Source organism: Pogona vitticeps, chromosome 1 (genome assembly GCF_051106095.1).
Source record: "Pogona vitticeps strain Pit_001003342236 chromosome 1, PviZW2.1, whole genome shotgun sequence".
NCBI classification, from domain to species: domain Eukaryota; kingdom Metazoa; phylum Chordata; class Lepidosauria; order Squamata; family Agamidae; genus Pogona; species Pogona vitticeps.
In genome coordinates this window covers 117,574,034-117,596,100 of record NC_135783.1, presented here as the reverse complement: position 1 = coordinate 117,596,100, position 22,067 = coordinate 117,574,034, and the positions used below count along the sequence as shown (strand labels likewise).

The 22,067-nt window shown below is 37.3% G+C and overlaps 1 protein-coding gene across 5 annotated transcripts in view; it reads left to right on the top strand.

Moving 5' to 3' along the window:
* Positions 1 to 22,067, top strand: part of ADGRB3 (adhesion G protein-coupled receptor B3) — a 585,030-nt gene that overhangs the window by 321,555 nt on the left and 241,408 nt on the right. For all 5 annotated transcript variants that reach the window (XM_078386075.1, XM_073000099.2, XM_078386069.1 and 2 more), the window contains 2 exons: positions 3,962 to 4,037; positions 16,167 to 16,269. In XM_078386075.1, the coding sequence (XP_078242201.1) occupies positions 3,962 to 4,037; positions 16,167 to 16,269 (179 nt within the window). The remainder of the gene's footprint in view (positions 1 to 3,961; positions 4,038 to 16,166; positions 16,270 to 22,067) is intronic.

Genomic DNA, 22,067 nt, shown 5'->3' with positions numbered 1-22,067 from the left:
TGATGGTGCTTGTAAAGTTACCTTCAAAGTAATTAGTAAAAAATATAGCTTCCTAAGAGTTAGTGGCAGAACACTTGATGAAAAATACAGTACACCTAAGCAGTCAGGCCACCCACCCACATCTATGAAAGTAACTAAAATGTTACAGCTGCACTGCAAAAAGTGTCCCATGTTCCTTACCTTACATTTAAACTTCCTTATGCCATGCTTTGCCAAAAAATGAATTAATTATAAGAAATTCATAGAAGCATAAAATTATAGAATAATAGAGTTGTAAGAGGCCTATGAGGCCATTGAGTCCCAGCCCCTATTCAAGGCAGAAATCCAAATCAAAATATATCTGACTGATTGTTGTCTAATTTTCTCTTGAATGCTTCCAGTGTTGAAGCATTCACCACCTAACGAGATAATTGGTTCCATTGTTGTACTGCTCTTACAGTTTGAGAAGTGTTTCCTAATATTCAATTGAAATCTGACTTTCTGTAACTTGAGCCTATTATTACATGCCCTGCACTCTGGAATGACTGAGAACAAATCCTGCATCTCCTCTGTATAAGTCTTTCAAGTATTTGAAAAGTCCTACCATGTCTTTCCCACAGTCTTCTTTTCTCACAGTTAAACATGCCCAGTTCTTTCAGTCTTTCCTTATAGGGTTTGGTTTCCAGTCCCCTTATCATCCTTGTTTCCCTCCTCTGAACTTGTTCCAGTTTGTCGGCATTCTTGTTAAAGTGTGGTGTCTAGAATTGGACACAGTACTCAAGATGATGGATCTGCAGACTATTTTTCTATCAATGCAACCTAAAATAGCATTCCCCCCATTTTTTTGCAGCGACATCACAGTGTTGGCTCATATTCACTTTGAGATCTACAATTCCAAGATCCTTTTCACTGAGCCAAGTATCCTCCATCTTATAACTGTGTGTTTGTCCCCCACCCCAACTTTGCACTTGCACTTGTTAAATTTTACCCTGTTGCCCTTCATTGTGTTGCTCTCAGCCCAGTGCTCAAGCTTATCAAGATCATTTTGAAATTTTGTTTCTGTCTTCCGGGGATTCACTATCCCACCCAATTTTGTTCCATATGCAAATTTGATATGCATTCTCTGCACCCCCTCATCCAAGTCATTAATAAAAATGTTGAAGATTCAGGACAGAGTCTTTGGGTACCCCACTTGTTACCTCCTCCCGGTTTGAGAAGCCATTTATAAGCACTCTGTGAGTATAATTCTTTTACAAACTGTGTATCCACCTAACAGTTGTTCTGTCCAGCCTACACCCAGTTAGCTTGCTATTCAGACTATCATGGGCAATTTGTCAAAAGCTTTACTCGATTTGAGATATATATTATGTCTACAGCATCCTCATCATCTACCAATGAGGATACCTAATCAAAAACTGAGAGGATTAGTCTGGTAGGATTTGTTCTTGTTGGCTTCTACTTATTACTGCATTGTTTCCAAGGTGTTTGCAGAGTGACCGTTTCATAATCTGCTCCAGAATTTTCCCGGGTATTGACGTTGGGCTGACTGATCTGTAGTTCCCAGGCTCCTCCTTTTTGCCCTTTTTGAAGATAGGGGCAATATTAACCCTTCTCCAATCCTCCAGCACTTCGCCCATCCTCTTTGGTTTCAAGAAAATAATAGACAGTGGTTATGAGATCCCTTCAGCCAGTTCCTTCAATACTCTTGGATGAAGTTCATCCAGCCCTGGAGACTGAACTCATTCAAAATAATAAAGTATTCCTTGACTCTTCATCAATCTCAAGCTACAGTCCTATCCCTTTCCTTTGTAGTTCACATTTACCTGGAGGGTCATAGACAGTCTTTTGGGAAAAGACCAAGCTGAAGTAGAAATTGAGCACTTCTGTTATCATTTTCTCATACACATTGAGTAGCTGAGCCACTGTTTCTTTTCTCTGTCTTTCACTATGCACTTACCTGAAGAATGCTTTTTTTATTGCTGACCTCTCACTAACCTCAGCTGATTCTCAACTTTTGCTTTCCTAATGCCATCTCTGCCATTCTTTGCTACTTATCTGTACTCATCCTTTGTAGCCTGGCATTCCTCCCGCTTCTTATATCTGCACTTTTTTCTTTTCAGGTCACCACGGAGCCTCTTGTGAAGTTTTTTTTACTCTCTCTTTTTTTTTTCTTGATGGAATTGTTTGCGTTTTGCTGTTAGAATTCCATTAAGAAACTCCTACTCATCTTAGACTTCTTTTTCTGTTAAAATCTCCTGCCACAGAACCTTACTTATCATTGTTCGGAATTCTTTAAAATTGGCTTTGGTAAAATCCAGAGCACATGTGTGACTACACACTACTTTTGTTTCCTTTGAAATCAAGAATTGGAGTTGAACATGTTCCCCAGAATTTCCCTTACTGCCACTTCTTCCACCAAGTAATCTCTATTGGTTAGAAACAAGTCAAGAATAATTAATCCTCCAATTTCTTCCTCCACTTTTTGTAGGAGAAACTGTCAACAGCACAAGCCAGGAATTTCTTGGAAAGGCCACGTTTGGTGAAATTTGGCTCCCAACAGAATAACTGAAAACTCCAATTACTACTATGTCATGTCTCTTTGAAATACTTGTAATTTTTTTTTCAAAAGTTTCATCTGCATTTTCTCTTCCATCGGTCAGTTGGTAGTAGACTCCAGCTACCATGTTCCTTTTGTTTTTTGCCCCAACTACATTGATACAGATGTTTTCAATGCAACAGTCAATCTCCTCCTCCTGTACTTCTGCGCAGCAATGTGTATTTTTCACATATACTGCAATTCCGCCTCTCTTTCTATTCTTTCTGAACAATTTATATCCTTTAATTACTATATTCTAGTCATGGGCCTTATCCCACCAAGTTCCTGTTATCCACTATGAAGTCATAGTTACCCTCCTGAACTAAGATGTCCAGTGGTTGTTGTGGGTTTTCCAGGCTTCCTGGCCGTGTTCTGAAGGTGGTTTTTCCTAAAGTTTCGCCAGTCTCTGTGGCCAGCATCTTCAGAGGACAGCAAACTGAGCACAGTTTTCTGTCCTCTGAAGATGCTGGCCACAGAGACTGGCGAAACGTTAGGAAAAATCACCTTCAGAACAGGGCCAGGAAGCCCGGAAAACCCACAACAACCATTAGATCCTGGCCATGAAAGCCTTCACGAATACATTAAGATGTCCAGTCTTCTTGTTTGTTTCCCATATTCCTGGTATTTGTATATAGACACCAGAGATTGTGTGATTTGTGGGCTGCTTTCCTTGATACATGTTTATGAAGATTATTATTGTGTCTCATCAGAACAGTTTGGTCTAGTCTTCTTACTGTGCATAAACCTTCATCTATCTTTATGTCCAAGCTTGTCTCTCTCTCTCCCTTCCAATTCAGTTTGAAGCCCTCCTCATGAGGTTCTTCTCCCTGTGGCCAAACACATTCTTCTCAGTCTTTGTACATAAACTGTGTATAAACCGGCTCTTTCAGCGATCTTCCCAAGGCCAGACACATAGGGTTCTGGTTTTAGAATTAGACTGATTTAGTGTCAATTTGCTGCAATAAATACTCTGCCCTGTTCAGTTTTACAGGGAGGGGAAGGTTCTGCAAAGATAACTTCCATGGATCTTTTATAATTGAGGCAGAATACAGCATAAAAATTTGGCACAGTTTAACAGGGAATGATGAATCTCGAAACAGCCAGTATTCTGAGTGCTTTAAACCTTGTGCAATGCCCCAGTTGGACAGACTTTTCTTTTTCTCTCTCTCTCCTGTAATATATCATGCTATATTTTTATGACAGAAAGTGGTAGAATATATTTCAAGTTGCAGTGATGATTTCCTTAAAAATAAAACTTCTTGCACAATGATAAATACCATTCCATGTACCTGTATGCTGACTAAGTTGGAAAGAACTAGAAATTCAGCAAATTTAAAAGTACATGTCTTCTTTTTCCCTGTTTCCTTTTCTTTCATTCCATTTTAGAACTAGATGAATCTACCGTATTTGTGCTTGGAGCAGTGCTATACAAAAATCTAGAACTTATTCTGCCCACCTTAAGGTAAGTCTTGACTCTAAAAGGCAGTGACTTTTATAGCATGAACTTGAAGAGCATGTTTCTAGAATGTCTTGTTGGTGGACAGAAATTACTACAGGTTCAGTCCAGAATGTACCTTTTGTGAATAGAAGGGCTGTGCTGATAAAAGTTACACCAGAATCTGCCCCTACACCATCATTCACTCCATTCAGTAAAGTCTTCTGGCCCTCTGTTAACATTTTCAGGGGCTAGAGTGGTCAGTGTGGAAAGGAATATGGGGAAGTCCACTATTGCCAAACCAGTTGTATACATCTAAATGTGAAGCCAATTCTGAGTGCTTTTAGGAATTTTTCTTATATTATCCAGAACAGGAATAGCCTACTTGGACAGGAGACTGGATCAGATGTACCATGTCAGTTTCCTTATGAAAAGCAGCAGAAAAGCAGAGGAAAGGGTGAAAGAAGTTGTATGTGAATCCTGAAGCATCTGGTGGTATGGTAGAAGGGGGTGGAACAAGGTAGTTTAGATGGCTGCAGCTGTAGATGAAAATCAGATATGATAAAAAGGAGACCTCTCTCAGGTGTTGAAAAAAAACACACCTTAGACATTTACAGACACCGAGGAGTCAGACAGTTTCAGGGCTTGCCCCAGTACCAAAATGAATGCTTAAGAAAGAGAGAAAAACAATAAAGCATTCCCATGGGAAAGAAGGAAAGGCAAATTGATTAGCAGAAATATTGAGGATATCTACAGGATATTTTAGACTACCTTCCCTCTCCCCAAAGGCTTCACAAGTATTCTCAATTTGGAATGTGTTATCAAGGTTTCAGGAGTTGGTTGAGACTATTTAAAAGAGGAAGGAGTGCCACTCTGCATGTGTTATTCTTTAGTTTTGTTGACTGAATCGTGTCATGTTACTTCACTGGGTCCTATCCATGTCTTTTACTGATAAACAATAAAGGGGGCCCTTATTTTAGTAGGCAGTTTTCAAAGCTCACACCCATGCTACAACTATGCTTCTGCTCACTTCTGTGTGAGCGGCGCTGCATCAGGTCTGATATCTATTAATGGAAGTGTAACTTCAGGGCATCATAGTTGAAATGAAGACTTAGCCTTGAGAGTACGGACGTTGATGACTAGTTTTAAAATTATAATTGCATTTTTGACGTTTAGACTTAAACATGCTGCCATCGGTGCAACAATGACTAATTTTAATAAAACAGCGATGCTAAAGAAAATTATGAGGAACTGTTAAGAATAAGACACATATTTAATATTTAGGGTATCTAGTCTTTCAAGCACACATCTCCTTGCCTTGTGAGCAGCAGTACGCTTTCCTGATGTTTTGCTGTGCAGTTGGGCTCTAATAAGACATCTCAAATTTTAGTTACTACCACAGAACCCAAATCGGGAGCTCAGAAGTCCCACTGTGGTGGGAGAAGCCTGCAGGCATGACTGGTCAGGTTCATCTGAAAGATGTTCTAAGAAAATTAAAAGGAGCTTGGTCTAGATATTGTGACAATACTCCTCCCTGTTTTCCAAAGAAGATAACAAACAGGCTGCGCCATTTTTGTCCTGATGCTTTAGCTCTTACAGTGTTTAAAGTTAATTATTTGCGTTCCAGTAAATGACTACTTTTATCTAGTTTTTTTTAAAAAAAGAATCTGAATAAGAATCTGAATGCTACAAGCTACTCAGCTGTGATTCCAAACACAAACTCCTCTCTTCACGGCCTCAAAACCCACAAGAGAGGACAAGACACAGTACAAGTCAGCACCTCTGCCATTTCTTAAGGCCAGTTCCTGCAACTATAAAAAAAGAATTAAACCACAGGGTCACAAAACAAAAGAAGTGAAATTAGGTCTTGACCAGTTGTGTTCATAATGTGAAGTAGATGCACCTTTGTTATTGGGGAAAAGGTAACAGGAAAAGCAACTAATTGCAAATAACTAGTTAGTTATAGTGAGTTACTTCCAAGCTCTGGGGCAGACTATCTAGGGAGGCAGTATCCAAAAACACATACGGCTGAAGAGAAGAATTTAAAAAGGACTTAAATGTGGCATCTTTTATGTCTGTTTCTTTTGGTAAAGGTTCCGTATACCATGTAATGGCCTGGTTCGTGCCTAGGGACAAGAGATTATTTTTTGGTGAGAGGAATGTTTCATGTAAATAAAATAAACAGAATAAGAATTATTTTTTAAAGCGCCTCATGGTTCAGTGGTGAAACTGTAGTATTGCAGCCCAAACTCCATCCATGGTCAGCATTTGATATCAACAGATCTGACAGCTGGCTCAAGGGTGACTCAGCCTTCCTTCCTTTTTTCTGCGGTTGGTAAAATGAGTTCCCAGCTTGCTGGGGGTCAGGTGGGCAAAGTGTAGTCTATATAATTTTAAAAATGTAAACTACCCAGAGAGTGCTTTAGCACTATGAGATGGTATATAAGCCACACTCTTTGCTGTTTTGCTTTGGTTTTATGCATACAATTCTCTCTTCCTCCCCACATTCTGGCTTAGATCCCACATTTTCACTGTGTTTTTATGAAAAATGCCTCCATTCATGGAAGGAGAGTTTTGCTGATTAGAGGGCTTTTTCTGTGAGTACAGTTCTCCATCCTTCCTATCACAAGACAGCATGTATCTTTTCTGACAACTTATCATGCTGGCTGCGTCTAATGGGACCAGGTGGCAGTCATTCACCATGGGCATTTAAATAAATATTTTTTTCTGGACGAGGCTTTCTTGTATCTTTTATTTTTCATTGAAACATTAAGGAGATCCAGTATTTAGTTTGTTCTAAAATCAGTCAGATAAACATTTTGCAGGGTATGTGTTTTATCCGTGTTTGAAAATTGTCTTATGAATTTTAAAATAAATCTGGCCCTTTTTTGACAATATGCCCTTTTTAAATCTCTGCTCAAATTTGGAAGCTATAAAATTAGGTTTTCTCCATAATTACCTTTACAATTCGATCCAGAAACTACTTCTCAGCACAGAAATTCAAGTGTCCGTAATGTTAATGATCTCTGTGTATGTCTCCCCACTACATTTGTCTTCCTAGTAATACTCAGATAGGGCCTATTGGTAACTTGGTGAAATAATACACATAACCAGTAAAAGTTACTTTTTTGTATTACGGCTGCCAGAATCTTCCAGCCAATGTAGCTATTTCTGGTTGTTGTTTTCACATATACAGTCATCATATGAAGATTCTTTACCCATCAGCAAACAGCCTCACAATTATTTGGGAGCCAGCTCTGGTAAACCAGGCTCCATCTTCTGTTGGTCTTTTTGCATTTAAATGATGATTGCTATTCAAAATAGAGATTAATGTGTTCCTTTATCAAAGAGATATGTCAAAAATATGACACTCGAATGTTGATCCCGAAGAGCTATAAAACTTTTAAAAAACTTTGTTTGAGTATGTGGTAGTTCAGCACAGTTGACATTTCTCCCTTAAAAGCTTTGTTACATTGTGAAACAAGATTTTTTTTAAAAAAAAATAAAGGTTCATATGGGTGTTAAGGAAAAAATTGGTTGATATTTGGAATGATTGAAGGGAACACCAGCTTGTCAACACAAGCTACAAGCATTATTTATCAACATTGCTTCTAAGCACAAAAATCCAAGAGTTACTGAAAACATGTAGCTTTTTGAGAAGTCACAGGTACATTTCTATCATACAGGAATCAGCCTTACAGTTGTGGAAAACAGTAGACACAAATGCTTTAAACTGCATTCTTGAAACTTGTGAAAAGCTGCAGATATGACTGTCATCAAAAATTCTTACAGCTAAGAAAAATTGCAAACAGAAAAACATTCAAAGGCAAAATTTAAGTTGTGGACAGACTTTAAATCATGTTCCAATCATGTTTCAAAATTACAGTGAGCTTACTTTTCCCAGCTCCTGCCAACCTAACAGTTCAAAAGCATGTAAAAATGCAAGTAGATAAATAGGTACCACAACGGTGGGAAGGTAACGGCGTTCTGTGTCTAGTCGCGCTGGCCACGTGACCATGGAGGATTGTCTGCGGACAAACGCTGGCTCTGTGGCTTGGAAACGGGGATGAACACTGCCCCCTAGAGTCAGACACGACTGGACAAATTGTCAAGGGGAACCTTTACCTTTACCTACACATATTAATGAGACAACATGTCAACATCTCTGACTGTCTATGGACAAACGCTGGCTCTACAGCTTGGAAACGGAGATGAGCACCCTAGATCTGGACATGACTAGACTAAATGTCAAGGGGAACCTTTACCTTTAAATTTACCTTATATTTTAAAAATGCAAGAGTTTATAGCCTTAAAAAGCCCATATTTTAAAAAAAGTTTTAAAAAACCTATAAAAGTAGAAACATTTCTTATCTTTTTGGCACATTCAGACACACAGGAAAACAATGTAACAACGTTCTGACCCAGCCAAGCCAGGCATGGGCTACGTTGCATCAATGGAGGGAAATCCATGATCTCTTTCCTTGTGTATGTTGCCAACTTCTGGAAATGAAGCTTGCTGCTGCATCATTGCCTCCTACTCTTTGATGTTTGGTGCCCAGTGCCTCATATCTGTGTTGTTGGTATCAGTATGTGGCATGTGTCTGTGTTCTCTTCCCTATATTTATGGTTCTCTAATTTGTTTACATTTTTCTTCAGCTATTAGCAGTTGAGCCCTGCTGATAGAGATAACTGCTACCCTCTGTAATGCATCTTGTAAAATTTATTTGAGAATTTACATTGCCTTTGCTGGTGCAACAACCCATAATCTTAGTAAATTGCAAAGATGGCAAACTGCCCTTACAGCAGGATATTGTTGATATTTTGACTTGTTTCTGTGCGCTTGTGACACCAGTGAAATGCTGGGAGTGTAAATTGCTGGTGAACTAATTTGGTGAGGTGCCCATTTGCTATAGCTACATTACAGTATTGTAGGAGTTTCATGGGGATTTTTCAGTGTTTTCATTTTTCTTATCCATGTTTACATTTCCACAATTAAGAGTTAACTTAGTAGGCAAGAGATCCTTTGAGGTATCAAATAGCTTACTTCACAAGGCAATGCTATGTTACGTTGACCTTGCCTTCCTTTATCAAATGAAAGCAAGGTCAGTGTGATAGCTTGGATAGAGAGCTGGCTGATTGCCCTGAAGTGTCTTTTAGCACACAGCTGTTCAAACCTCATTTTCTTAAGCACAGTGTACATTTTCAGGGTTGCTTTTTTTATAACTCCTCTTGATTATTTTAGCACACTCTCTCTATAAGATTCAGACTTTGGCAAATATAGGGTATCGATGCTTGACAGAACATCTCCCTTGCAGTCTGCTTGGTATGTTCACATCACTATATGATTGTGTTCTCCAAATATCATTTCCACTGGAAGTAAAATTTCCTACAAGAATGGAAACTTTTTCAATAGTGACAACCTCCCCCCCAAAGAAACATTTTGAAATATGCTCACTACTGAGTCTGTCTAATACCAACTTCTTTTGAATCCTTATACAGTGAGACATCTTAAAAATACCTAAATATGGTATATTTATTTTAAATTCTGTTAAATAGGGTGTGTGTGTATGTGTGTGTGTGTGTGTTTGTAATTTGCATTGGGTTTTCTCTATTATTTTCTTTGATATTCATTTTTAAGCATCCTGAAAACCTTTGATTTAATCAAGCACAGACTATTTTTTTTAAAAAAAGTATCTAGCATAGCTATCTTCAGGGGCATGAGTGCATTTAAAAATTGGATTAAATTTCCTTGCATTTCAGATTTGGAGTGAATATCATTTGGTGTCTTTTTTTAGCCTTTAGTTGGATGTAACCTCTGTCCTTTGTCTCTCTTTATTTGGGAAAAGCTCTCAGTGAGTTTCATTGGTGCTTTCTCAACATAAACATCAATGGAGTTAGATATTCTAGTGCCTTTCCATCTCTGAACAGCCAAGGGTGCTTCATCACACCTTTGAGTATTTCCCTTCAAAAAGACAAATGTGAATGAATACCAAAAACACTGAAGCACAGCATAATTTGTACTTACTAATGCATCAGTGATAGCATAGGTTTTGTTTTCGTAATCAGTGTAGGCTTGTTTTCTGTTTAACATAAGTTTCATGCCAGAAGTCTCTTGAGGCATTTCACAAACTCATAAACAATAAGTAGAGGCTCATTAAACAGAAACTCTCATAGAATAACTAAAACATCAGTCTTTATTTAAAAAATAGGCCAAGACTCAGCAGGACTGGGTTTTGTACATTATATACTTTGATGAAAGGGCTATATTTGTAAGGATGTAAGATCCAAAGTGAATTCAACTAAAAAACATTACTCAGTCATAAGGTGTGACATGGCACATGAACTGATGAACCAGACATTTATGGGAAAGGAACCCAATAAAGGAAACCACAAAGACTAATCAGACAGTGTTATGCCCTGCATGATAAGAAGTCCACATGCTATGCTGTGGACATTTAGATGTGGTACTGTAAAGGAACTGTAGTAGTAGTAAAAATAAAAGAAATACCAAAATGAATGTTGGTGTTGGTAAAGGTCCTATTATCCACATGAGGAGAGGAAATTCTCAGAGGGCAATAGCTATGAGCTCACTAATGGACAGTTTATTCAATACTTAGAGGACCAGAAAACTTATAAATATTGATGCATCCATGAAAATCTCAATATAAACCACAGGGATTTAGATTATTATTCAGTAACAAGTACTTTTATAGAGTGAATATGGTACTTAGAACAGAATTCAATGGAAAAGGAAAAATCGTTGCTATTAATAGCTAGGCAACCCCAGTACAGTATTAACATACTCTTTTGGAACTGTGGACTGGATATATAGTGATCTTGATTATTTAAATAGGATAACTTGAGCCATTCTGTCAAAATGCCAGTGCCATGATCCAAAGGTGTATAACAGAGCATCTTTATTTGCCACAGATCATGGGTGGGTATGAACTTGTTGACCTCAAGAATTATGTATGGTTCAAACAGTCAAAATTCAAAACTATTTCCATAGTTCCACTTCGTCAGATGATAGTAGAACATGATAAATAAGCATTGCAGCTTGCAAGTGGGAACAAACCTAATTGGCTTGAGAAACTGTTAAATGAACAGCACCCCACTTACTTCCTGGATGACAATATCAATAATCAACAAATGAACGTGTAGCTTAAATTAGGTTGTCTTCAAGCTGAAACTGAAAGATTCATATGCCTAATCTAAGACCAAGATATTCACACAAAATATTATCAGAAAATATTTTTGAAACTTAGGGCCTGCTACAAATCCAAAGAAACAATTCATCATCTCATAGCTGAATGCCTTAACAGATTACAGATGCAGGCATAACCAGATTGCAAAGGCTGCTTTTCAGCAGTTGGATGAATTTATTTTGTTTTATATATTTATATGTTGCCTTTCTTCTTTAAAAAAGATCCAGAGTTGCTTACAGTATTAAAGGAAAAAACATTAGAAGCTAAAACAATAAATTCCTTCAATATTTTAAAAAGAATTAAACAATTGCATTAAAACTGGTTGATAAAAACAGTAGTAAAAACACAATTAAAATAATAACAGGTATATTTTATGAATTACAGTAGTGTCCCTGTATCAACAGGATCAGTATCCACAGTTTCACTTATCCTTAGTCTGAAAATACTAAAAATATTAAAAGAAAAAAATCCAGAAAAAACTACTTTCACATGTATTACCAGAACTGCCCACTAGAGGATCCAGAGACCACACTATGAATGCTTGCTAGTGAATAATACATAGATTGGTCTCTGGCACCCTCTAATAGCCAGTTCTGGTAATGCATTTGTTCCTTATACCATGCTCTCTCTGTATATAGTGTTCACTATTATCCATGGTTTTCAGTATCTGCAGTGAGGCTTGGAACCAATCTTCAGCAGAAATGGGGGTCCTACTGTACTTAAATTTTCCCCCATATTATAAATTCCAGCCCCCTCCTGTTTTAGAAAAATGAAACCACAATGCTATACTGGGACAAACAAATCACGGATAAAACAGTTTATTTTATTTTGAATAAGCAACAAAGAAAAGCATTACTCCTAGAAGTTGGAGTTCCATCACCAGTAAACCTCAGAAGTTGAAAAAGTACAAACATTGCAAAGTAACAAATATTTACCAAGAAATTAAAAGAATATGGAAGCAAAACCAGGTATGTTCCTCCACATACTTATTTCAACAACTAAAGCCATTCCAAAATCTTTGGATACTGATTTAAAACAATAGCTGATAATTTGCTTCTTAAAATTTTAAAATTAGAGATTTTGCAAACATGCAATTTCATCCTGCAAGTTGTTAGGACATGATTTCCAATTTTTGAGCTTGACCTTTCGGTCTCCCTCAGGCACCAAAATTGCTGAGAAATAACAATAATGGCAGTTGTGCAACGCTTCTACATATGAACATTATGATTCATCGTTAAAATGTCTTTATTTTAACAATGAATCAAAATGTTCATATGTAGAAGCTGTTTATCTTAAAAGAGTGCTGAACTCTATAGTGAGGCAAAAGGTGTTTAGAATAGGTTTGTTCCCAGGAATCTTTTTTTTCTGCAGAAAAAATACATTACAATTTTTGCTGGGTGATTATTAGATTTGTATCTGGTATTTCTATAGTTTTATGTAGTATTAGGTTGTGATAAAAATCATCTTGTTCTATGCAGGTCTAAAAATTAGATAAATACAACCTCAGATGACCAACAATATATGACATATTACTCTATATCATGATTTATGTAACAAAAAAATCCAAAATGGAGAAGCCATGTGTGAAAAACTAAGTGCACCCTTACTGCTTCCATAGGAATTCAGAAGTAAGCAGCAGCTGAAAGCCAAATGCTCTTGAGTAACTGATCAACAGCAAGTGTGACCACCTCTATAAAAGCCAATGTTTTAGCAGTTTGCTGGGCTGGAGCATTCAGGTGTGTGTTAACACAATGCCAAGAAGGAAACACATTGGCAATGATTGTAAGAGAAGAAATTGTTGCTGCCCATCAAAAAGGGAGAGGTTATAAAGTCATTTCCAAACAATTTAAAGTCCATCATTCTACAGTGGGGAAGATTGTTCACACATGGAAAATATTCAAGACAGCTGCCAGTCTTCCCAGGAGTGGATGTACAAGCAAATTCACCCCAAGGTCAGACAATGCAATACTCAGAGAAATTGCAAATGATAATAATAATAATAATAATAATAATAATAATAATAATAATAATAATAATAATAATAATAATAATAATAATAATAATAATAATAATAATAATAATAATAATAATAATAATAATAATAATAAAACAACCAAGAGTTATATCTCAGACTCCACATGCCTCTGTTAGCATGTTAAATGTTAAAGTTCACAACAGTACAATTAGAAAAAGACTAAACAAGTATGGTTCTCTCTAAAAAGAACATGACAGCATGGCTTAGGTTTCCAAAGTTGCATCTGGACAAACCACAAGACTTCTAAAATAATGTCCTTTGGACAGATGAGACCCAAGAGGATATGTTTGGCCATAATTCACAATGTCCCGTTTGGTGAAAACCAAACACAGCATACCAGCACAAACAGCTCACACCAACTGTCAAGCACGGGGTGGAAGGGTGATGATTTGGGCTTGTTTTGCAACCCCTGGACCTGGGCACCTTGCAATCACTGAATTGACCGTGAACTCCTCTGTATACCAAAGTATTCTAGAGTTGAATGTGAAGCCATTTGTCCAGACAGGTAAAACCTGTCTGAAACTGGTTCATGCAACAGGACAGTAATCCCAAGTACACCAGCAAATCTGCAATAGAATTGCTGAAAAAAGAAAAGAATCAAGGTGTTGCAATGGCCCAGTCAAAGTCCAGATCTCAATTCAATTGAAATGCTGGGGTGGGACCTTAGGAGAGCTGTGCATAAGCAAATGTTTGCAAACCTCAATGAGCTGAAGCAATGTTGTAAAGAAGGGTAGGCCAAAATTCTTCCATAACTATGTGAGAAACTGATAAAGTCATACAGAAAATGATCACGTCAAGTAATTGCTGCTAAAGGTGGTTCTACAAGCTATTGAATCATAAGGTTTACTTAGTTTTTCGCACATGTTTTTCTCCATTTTGGCTTTATTTTTGTTACATAAATCATGACACAGTGTATAATACATGAGATTGTATTTACCTAACTTTCAACCCTGCTAAGGATCAGATGATTTTTATTATGTCCTGATATGTAAAACCATAGAGGATGTGTTTTCTTTTTCATACGACTGTACATGCATCCAATTAATATAAATATATAAGTCTTGTAGTCTGTTTTTTATTTTATTTTAGTAAAATGTACTACAGATGTATATGTACTCACAAGGTATTTTGATAACAAACCTACGTACATGCACATCATTTCCTTTTTTTATCACACTTTTGCCAAGGCAGAAGTGTAAAACAAACCAATAGTGGAACACAGCAAAAAAGAGTAACCATGATGCAGTTGTGCATAGGATCATAGTGAGCTGCCCTTCTGCAGTGTTTATCACTGTGTATATGAGCAGGGATAATGTAAAGAGATGGAAAAGCACAAACAGAAGGAGGCAGAAACTGAGCTTTGTACATTTGGAAATAAGTAAAATACATGTGAAAATAAATCAGGATACGATTGAGTGCTTTTTAGTATAGTATCCAGGTAAAATTCAGTACACAGATATCAAAGGGAAAGCTCAGAGGAGGGGAACTCTGGAAGTCATTTCATTGTATTTAAGTTTTATTCTTGTTGTTGCTTTGCTCAGAGAGTAATGAAAGATACACATATTGAAGACCAAGCCTTTAAATCTCTCCCCCATGTCTGCATGCCTGACCTTCCCCACTGAAATCTAAAATAGTGCCCCTGAATAGCTGCTGCCTCAAAGCACCCTGAGGCATACACTGCAGAACCCAGTGAGATTTCAAGCAATGGTTCTTTAAAATAGAGCAGCTTATTAAAACTGCTATCTTCAGACTATGATCTGTATTTTTATTTATTTATTTAAAATATTTTAAACACACTTTTCTCCTTAAAAAGGACCCAAGGTGGCAATCCAAAAAAAAAAAAAAAAAAGGATTTAGGTTAGTAACAATGAGTGTACAATGCTGGAAGTATCAATGACTATGATACCAAAAAAACATAATACTGAAACACATTCAATGCAGTAAAGTACAACGATCCATTTTAAAAACCCTACTTGGCAGTCATTCACTCAGGGAAAACTTTCCTGAAGAGCCAGGTCTTGATCTGCTTGTGGAAGGGCAGACAGATGGGGGTCAGAGTCTGGAAGCAGGAACAGAAAAGGCCCCCTCCTGCGTCCCCACCAAATGCACCTGCGAAGGTGGGGGGGACTGAGAAGAAGTCCTCTCCTGATGATCTTAACACCTGAGCAGGTTTATAAGGGGAGATGAAAACATCTCTAAAACAAATTGTGAAATTCTGGTGTAAATGGTTTAATGGTTGCTGCCTGAAGGTCCCAGATGAAAGGTCTAACACTTTCCATTACTTCTTCTCATGATTTCAGTGTGCATTAGATCAAGCCCTGACCTTACAAATATGAATCCCAGAGAAAACCAATAGGTCCACACCAGTTTAAATGGTCTATGAAATGCCCCTTAGGTGTTTTGCTTTTTTTAAAAAGCAATGCAGTTGCACATTCTTATGTGAAACAAAATGACTTCAAAGTCTCCCAAGTTATATATCAGGAAAAATTGATTCTGAGGAAACTCATTGCTGTCATCCATCTTCACATTCTCACTTAGCAGTCAGCAAAACAGCCACACCAGAACTTTGCAAGAAATATGCTTTGTTTTGTGTAAAACAAGCCCACAAGATTCACCTTGAGATAAATGATTTTATAGTCATTCAAAGGTTTGCCTGAAGCTTTATGTTGTCAATCTGTCTTTTTAATCAATGGATCACACTTAAGGAATGGCACTTGAATCAGCAGGATGGCTTTCTTCAGTCTCTCCATGTCGGATAGGAGAGGCATTTATAGTTACAATAAATAATGTGGGGAGAAGTGAATTTAATTCTCTGTCAATCCTATCAGTATATTCATGCCATTTTTCTTTGTTTGGTTGCATTAAAATGCATTTTTCATTAATGCTTTGTTTTAATTGTGTGTCTTCCCCCACCAGAAATTACACAGTTGTTAATTCCAAAATCATTGTGGTTACCATAAGACCTGAGCCCAAAACGTCTGATTCCTTTCTGGAGATAGAGTTAGCTCATTTGGCTAATGTAAGTATTCATGTACTGTACTATATATTCATTATTATTCATCTCAATATCTATAGATCTTATTTTTTAAAAAAATAAAGCACAGTTTTGTCATTGAGATGATATGGGGTCTTCATATAATTCTCCATTAGCACATTTGATTTGCTTATTTATGGGCTTGTGATTGTTATTTTTATATTGCAGGTAGAATCTGTGGGCAAATCAATGTTTTCTCTTATTTCTTCTCTTCCATTCTATGGTACAAAACCATATCTACTAGCCAAAATGCATCACTCACTGAGTTATCTATATTTTTCCAAAGTACTACAATTTTAGTCAACTGTAGGAAAATAGAAACAGTTTTATCTGAAGAATAGATCTCTACAATTTCCATAGGGTATGTTGGATACTATATTTACCTTATTTCCTAAGGAGGTGATAATTTTTCTATTAATTTTCACACTTGCAGGTCACACACTCCTCCTTGGCAGATTCTGACACTTTGAATCTAGCCACCACTCGTTAGTGACACTAGGGAAGGCATTAACCTGAAACAATAACCCCCCCACACAAAAATCAAGTATTTTGGCATTGACCCTCCAGCCAGAGCCTTGTTACCTCACATTGGCGTGTTTTCATTTTCATGCTTTTAAAGCAAAAGATTTTTCTATATTAATGTATTCTCAAAGGCTTTCATGGCTGGGATCTGATAGTAGTTGTAGGTTTTTCGGGCTATTTGTTTGGCCGTGTTCTGGAGGTTTTTCTGTCTGAGAACACAACCGAGTTCTAACTCCTGTTCTCTGAAGATGCTGGCCACAGAGACTGGCAAAATGTTAGGAAGAAAAACCTCCAGAACATGGCCAAACAGCCCGAAAAAACTTACAACAACTATTTTTCTTTATTAGTTTATCACTTCATTCCTTGACTATTCTTTTTGGCAGTAATTTCTGAGGCAGATCATGGAACATGCACAGATTGAGACTGGCCTCCAGCAAAGCTTGGAAATATATGCATTGGGAAATGCCCTGATACTTGCTCTTGCTCCTGCTCTGGATTTGATCGTTCTTGATTAAGATATATTTCCACAGGAAAGTGCTTTCTATCTTATGGAAACCAATGAAATTGTTTCCAGCCTCATCTTTCACACTAACTTCATTTTTAAGCTGGATTTTTCCCAACAGCTGTCAAGCCTAGTTGCGTAAATGCAACATTTTGATAGTAATTTAACTGAGACAATGAGATCCTGTCTAGAGGGCACAGTTCCACTAGATTACATTGGAAAAATCTTGTTGAACAAAGCATTCAGAAATTGGAGTGGTAAAGGCTGCAGATGCAGGGGCTTTCAGAGTAGGAGGAACAGAAGGAGCCTACATAATAAATTATGGGAGAAACTAGTTCAAGAGTATCCTCTGGTTCTTCTTCTGCTAGGGCAGAAGTCTTAGTGTTTTTAGAAGACAAAATAGGGTATAAATTATAAGACAAAGGGTTTTCTCTTTTCTGTTCCTGTCATTTAAAACTCCTATCAGCTTCACAAAGTTTTCTCTTGGTTTCTCTAAGACTGGCAGTCACTGAATTTTGCTGTATGTGTAAAATTTCATCATGCCAGAAATACCAATAATGCATTTACTTAGGACATTGTTTAACTAAAAATCCCTTGAGGTAATTTATTTTATCCAGGTCAAAAGACCTAGTTTGTAGTCACTGTAATCATTCCAGTTTTTCTTACAGAAAGAAATTAATCTTTTAAGAGACATACCACAAGGCAAAAGCTTGTCATGACTAACCCAGAGCTGAACCTGAGAGAAACTTTTTTCCCTTTGTTCTGGTAAACTGCCCTTCCTATCCCCAACATAAGGTGGTTCTAGGAACCAATATCAAAATCTCCTGAAGAGAGATTTTGTACTTTCCCTTCTTAAATCACAATTTTAGGGGGGGGGGAGTGACTCTTAGCACTCCAGCAGTCAGAATGAAATGGGGGGGGGATTTCTGTTACACACCGGCACTCTGCCCATGCATATCCACTATAAAGGCATATGTACAATTCTATTGTCCTACATATCTGGTATGAAACATGTTATATACTTAGAGCAGTGGTTCCCAACCTTGGCTTCCCAGACGTTATTGAACTACAACTCTTCAAAGCCCTTGCCAGCACAGTCAGTGGTGAAGGCTTCTGGGAGGTGCAGTCCAAGGGCATGTAGGGTCCCAAGGTTGCGAATCACTGACTTAGAGGCATCTACATTCTACTTTTGGAGTGGCTTGTTCTCAAGCATTTAACACGGCAGATAACTGAAATTGTGATGATTAGATACTAAAAAGTTGTCTGCATTTGAAAACATTACTTTTTTGAAGTACAATTCCCAGAACCCCCAGCTTGCTTGACCATTTGCCATTTATTTTTAAATCAAGGCAAGAGAGGAAATATGAGTATTTCAGATGAAAAAATCTGGAGAACTTACTTTTTAGCTACAACTCTCAGACTCTTTGCACCTAGAAAGCTACTGGTCATGCTTCCCAGGAAATTCTGGAAATTGTAGTGTTAAAAATTTAACGTTTTCAAGCTCAAAAAAAGAAAGAAAGAAAGAAAGAAAGAAAGAAAGAAAGAAAGAAAAAGAAAGAAAGAAAGAAAGAAAGAAAGAAAGAAAGAAAGAAAGAAAGAAAGAAAGAAAGAAAGAAAGAAAGAAAGAAACTATTGTATGGAGTGCATTACATGTTTTGCTGGACAGCTTAGTGGTCTCTGGCTGTGGATCCAGAGACTGTGAGTTTTATTCCCCCACTGTGTCTCCTTGACAGGGGCTGATGAGCCATAGGGTCCTTTCGAGATCCACAGATCTAAGATGATGATTATTATTACTGGAGATGGAATAAGATCAAATGCCTAACGAGGACAGATGTTGCATGCCCCCTTTCTAAATGTCTTACCCGGATTCTTACTTACTTTCTTAGTATAATTTATATGCTGCCTTTGTCCTGGTAAGGGGGCCCAAGGTGGCTTACAATATTCAAACAAGCAATACTGTACTAAAACACAAGAAACTACAAATTAAAAAGCAGTTAAACTATGCTAATAATTAAAATCCATTAAGTTTATAAAAATATTTAACAACTGTAAAGGCAACCTGTAAAATTAAACACCAGCATCCAGGGACTCACTCATAGTTATTAAAAGCCTGCCTGAAGAGGTGGGTCTTCAAAACTGCCAGTGGATGGATAAAACCTGTAAACTCAATGTTTTCCCCCACACCTCCCCCCTCCTTTTAAGAGAAAAAGAAACTTTTGAATTGGTCTTCTGTGTCTGCAGGTCTCTACATGGTACATTCACATCTCATAGGGCATTACTGTAAGGGTGACCACTCTTTTTTTGACGAGTACTTTAAAAAAAATCTGAGCTGGATCCATGGGTTCTTATAGTGTGAATTTTAAACTTTAGGAAACTGCCAGCATGGTTTCTAAGGCAGAGCCAACATTTGATGTGAGAGCAAAGAAACCTGAATTCCTTTCTAATATGCACATGTTTCATGCTCAAGAACAGTATGCTAGATTGAGGCTTCTGCAGACAAGTATCAAACTCCTTGAGTGGTAGGGATTATATACCACTTTCCATATCCCCCTCAGGACCATTTAGGACTGTGCTCACAGTTCATAATATGCTAACATTAAACACATTTAAGATATATTGCTTCAATGGAAGAACTTTAAGCAAAACTTAAGCTGTTTCCGTATCTGACATCCCACTAGTAGATCATTCTATGTAATGTAATGCTCTTGTGTTTTATTGTTTTATTCTATACTGGAAGCCGCCTAGAGTGGTCAAGTAGACCAGATAGGCGGGGTATGTATAAATAAATAAATAAATAAATAAATAAATAAATAAATAAATAAATAAATAAATAAATAAATAAATAAATAAAATAAAATAAAATAAAATAAAATAAAATAAAATAAAATAAAATAAAATAAAATAAATAAATAAATATAGACATCTAAACAAATAGGCAGAGCAAACCAGAACGAAGGAGGTTGAAATGCCTTTTATCCCTCTGTTGAATTAAGGAGAAATTAATAGTCATACCATGTCACTAAATGGTTCCTCAGTTTTGGAATCAACAGATAAATTGCATAATAGTAATTTTAAAAAATGACACAGCAGCATCCCTACCATAGGAAGGTTAAACAAATGTCTTTCAGAGCCATTTTTAGAAGCAAGTTTTTACCTTTTTAAAATTTTTTATTGTTCCTTTCAGTAATCTACTGACAGAGCATTTGCCTCTTTGCCAGTTCCTTAAAATGTTTATTGGCTTGATTCTGGCAGAAGATACAGGGCATTGATTGTCACTTGGCTTTCTCCACCTTTCTGTAACAGGATATTAATGACTGCCGTATTAGCACAAGGTCAGGAAGTGCTGACAAGGCAGAAAGGCAGCAGCTTTGTCAATAACACCCTGGAAAAAGGTGCTGTTTTCATTTGATGCCATTTGAATCCAAAATCTCCCTTTTCTGCAGATGACAGCCTTGATTTTGCATTCAGCTTCAAGAGATCTAAATAGCACAAGGGATACAAGTCTTCATCTAAGCATTGTGAAGACATGCAGAAATAGTTTCTCACACCATTTAAATTCCATATCAGAAACCCAGCCTTTTATGGAGTGTTTATTTATTTTGTATCATTTCTGGGCCACCTTTCATCCAGATGGGGGCACTCAAGGCAGCTCATATTGTTAATACAAGTAAAATTAAAACACAATAAATGGCACGTTAAAAAGTAATTAAACTATAATAATAATAAATCAAATTAAGTGATTAAGAACATTTTACACTTAAACACAAACTTAGTTAGCTACAACCAGCACCTAGGTACACCGCTATGCTTACTAAAAGCATGCCTGAAAGCTGTTGTCAGAAGGATAAAAGGGAAGGGATAAACTTAAGCTCTTAGAGCAGCCACAGAGAAGACTCTCTTTCATATCCCCATCAATGGCAATGGGACCTAGAGGAGGAACTCCTCTGAAGATTTTAGGGGCTTGGAAGACTCATATGGAGAGATATGGTCCTTCAGGTAACCTGGACACAAACCTTGTACAGTGGGGTCTTGACTTGAGAACTTAATCCATATTGGAAGGCGGTTCTCAAGTCAAAAAGTTCTCAGGTCAAATCTGCATTTCCCATAGGAATGCATTGAAAACCATTTGATCCGTATCTGCTCTTTTCCGTCCATAGAAACTAATGGGAAGCTGCTATTCTGCCTTCGACCACTAGAGGGGGATATTTTGTTTCTTTTTTTCTTAGGTCAAGAAAGGTTCAGGGAAGGCAGGGAAAATACAGTCCAGGCAGTACCAGGCAGTCCGAAGACTGTCTCCCAATCCACTCTCTAAACGCTGGGAGGAGTGAGGAAGCAGACAGGCACCCTTTTCACTGGCCAACAGTTAACTGAAAGTTCAAATTTTGCACTTTCCCTGCCTCCCACGTGGTTTTTTTCAGTTCTTAACTCAAATCTAAGTATGTAAGTCAAGTCAATATTTTCCTATGAGAGTGGTTCTTAAGTCAAAATGTTCTTAACTCGAGCCGTTCTTAAGTCAAGACCCCACTGTAGGACTTTATGAGTAACAGAACTAGAACTTGGAATTGGTTCTGGAAATGGACTGGTATCCAGTGCAGTTTTTGTAGTAAGAACATTGTATGCTCCCTATAACAGCAGTCTGGCAGCTTCATTTTGAACCCGCTGAAGTTTTCAAATCATCTTCAAAGGCAGCCCTACACAAAGTGTGTGACAGTTATCCAGATGGGATGTAACTAAGGCATGTATCACTGTAGCCAAATCA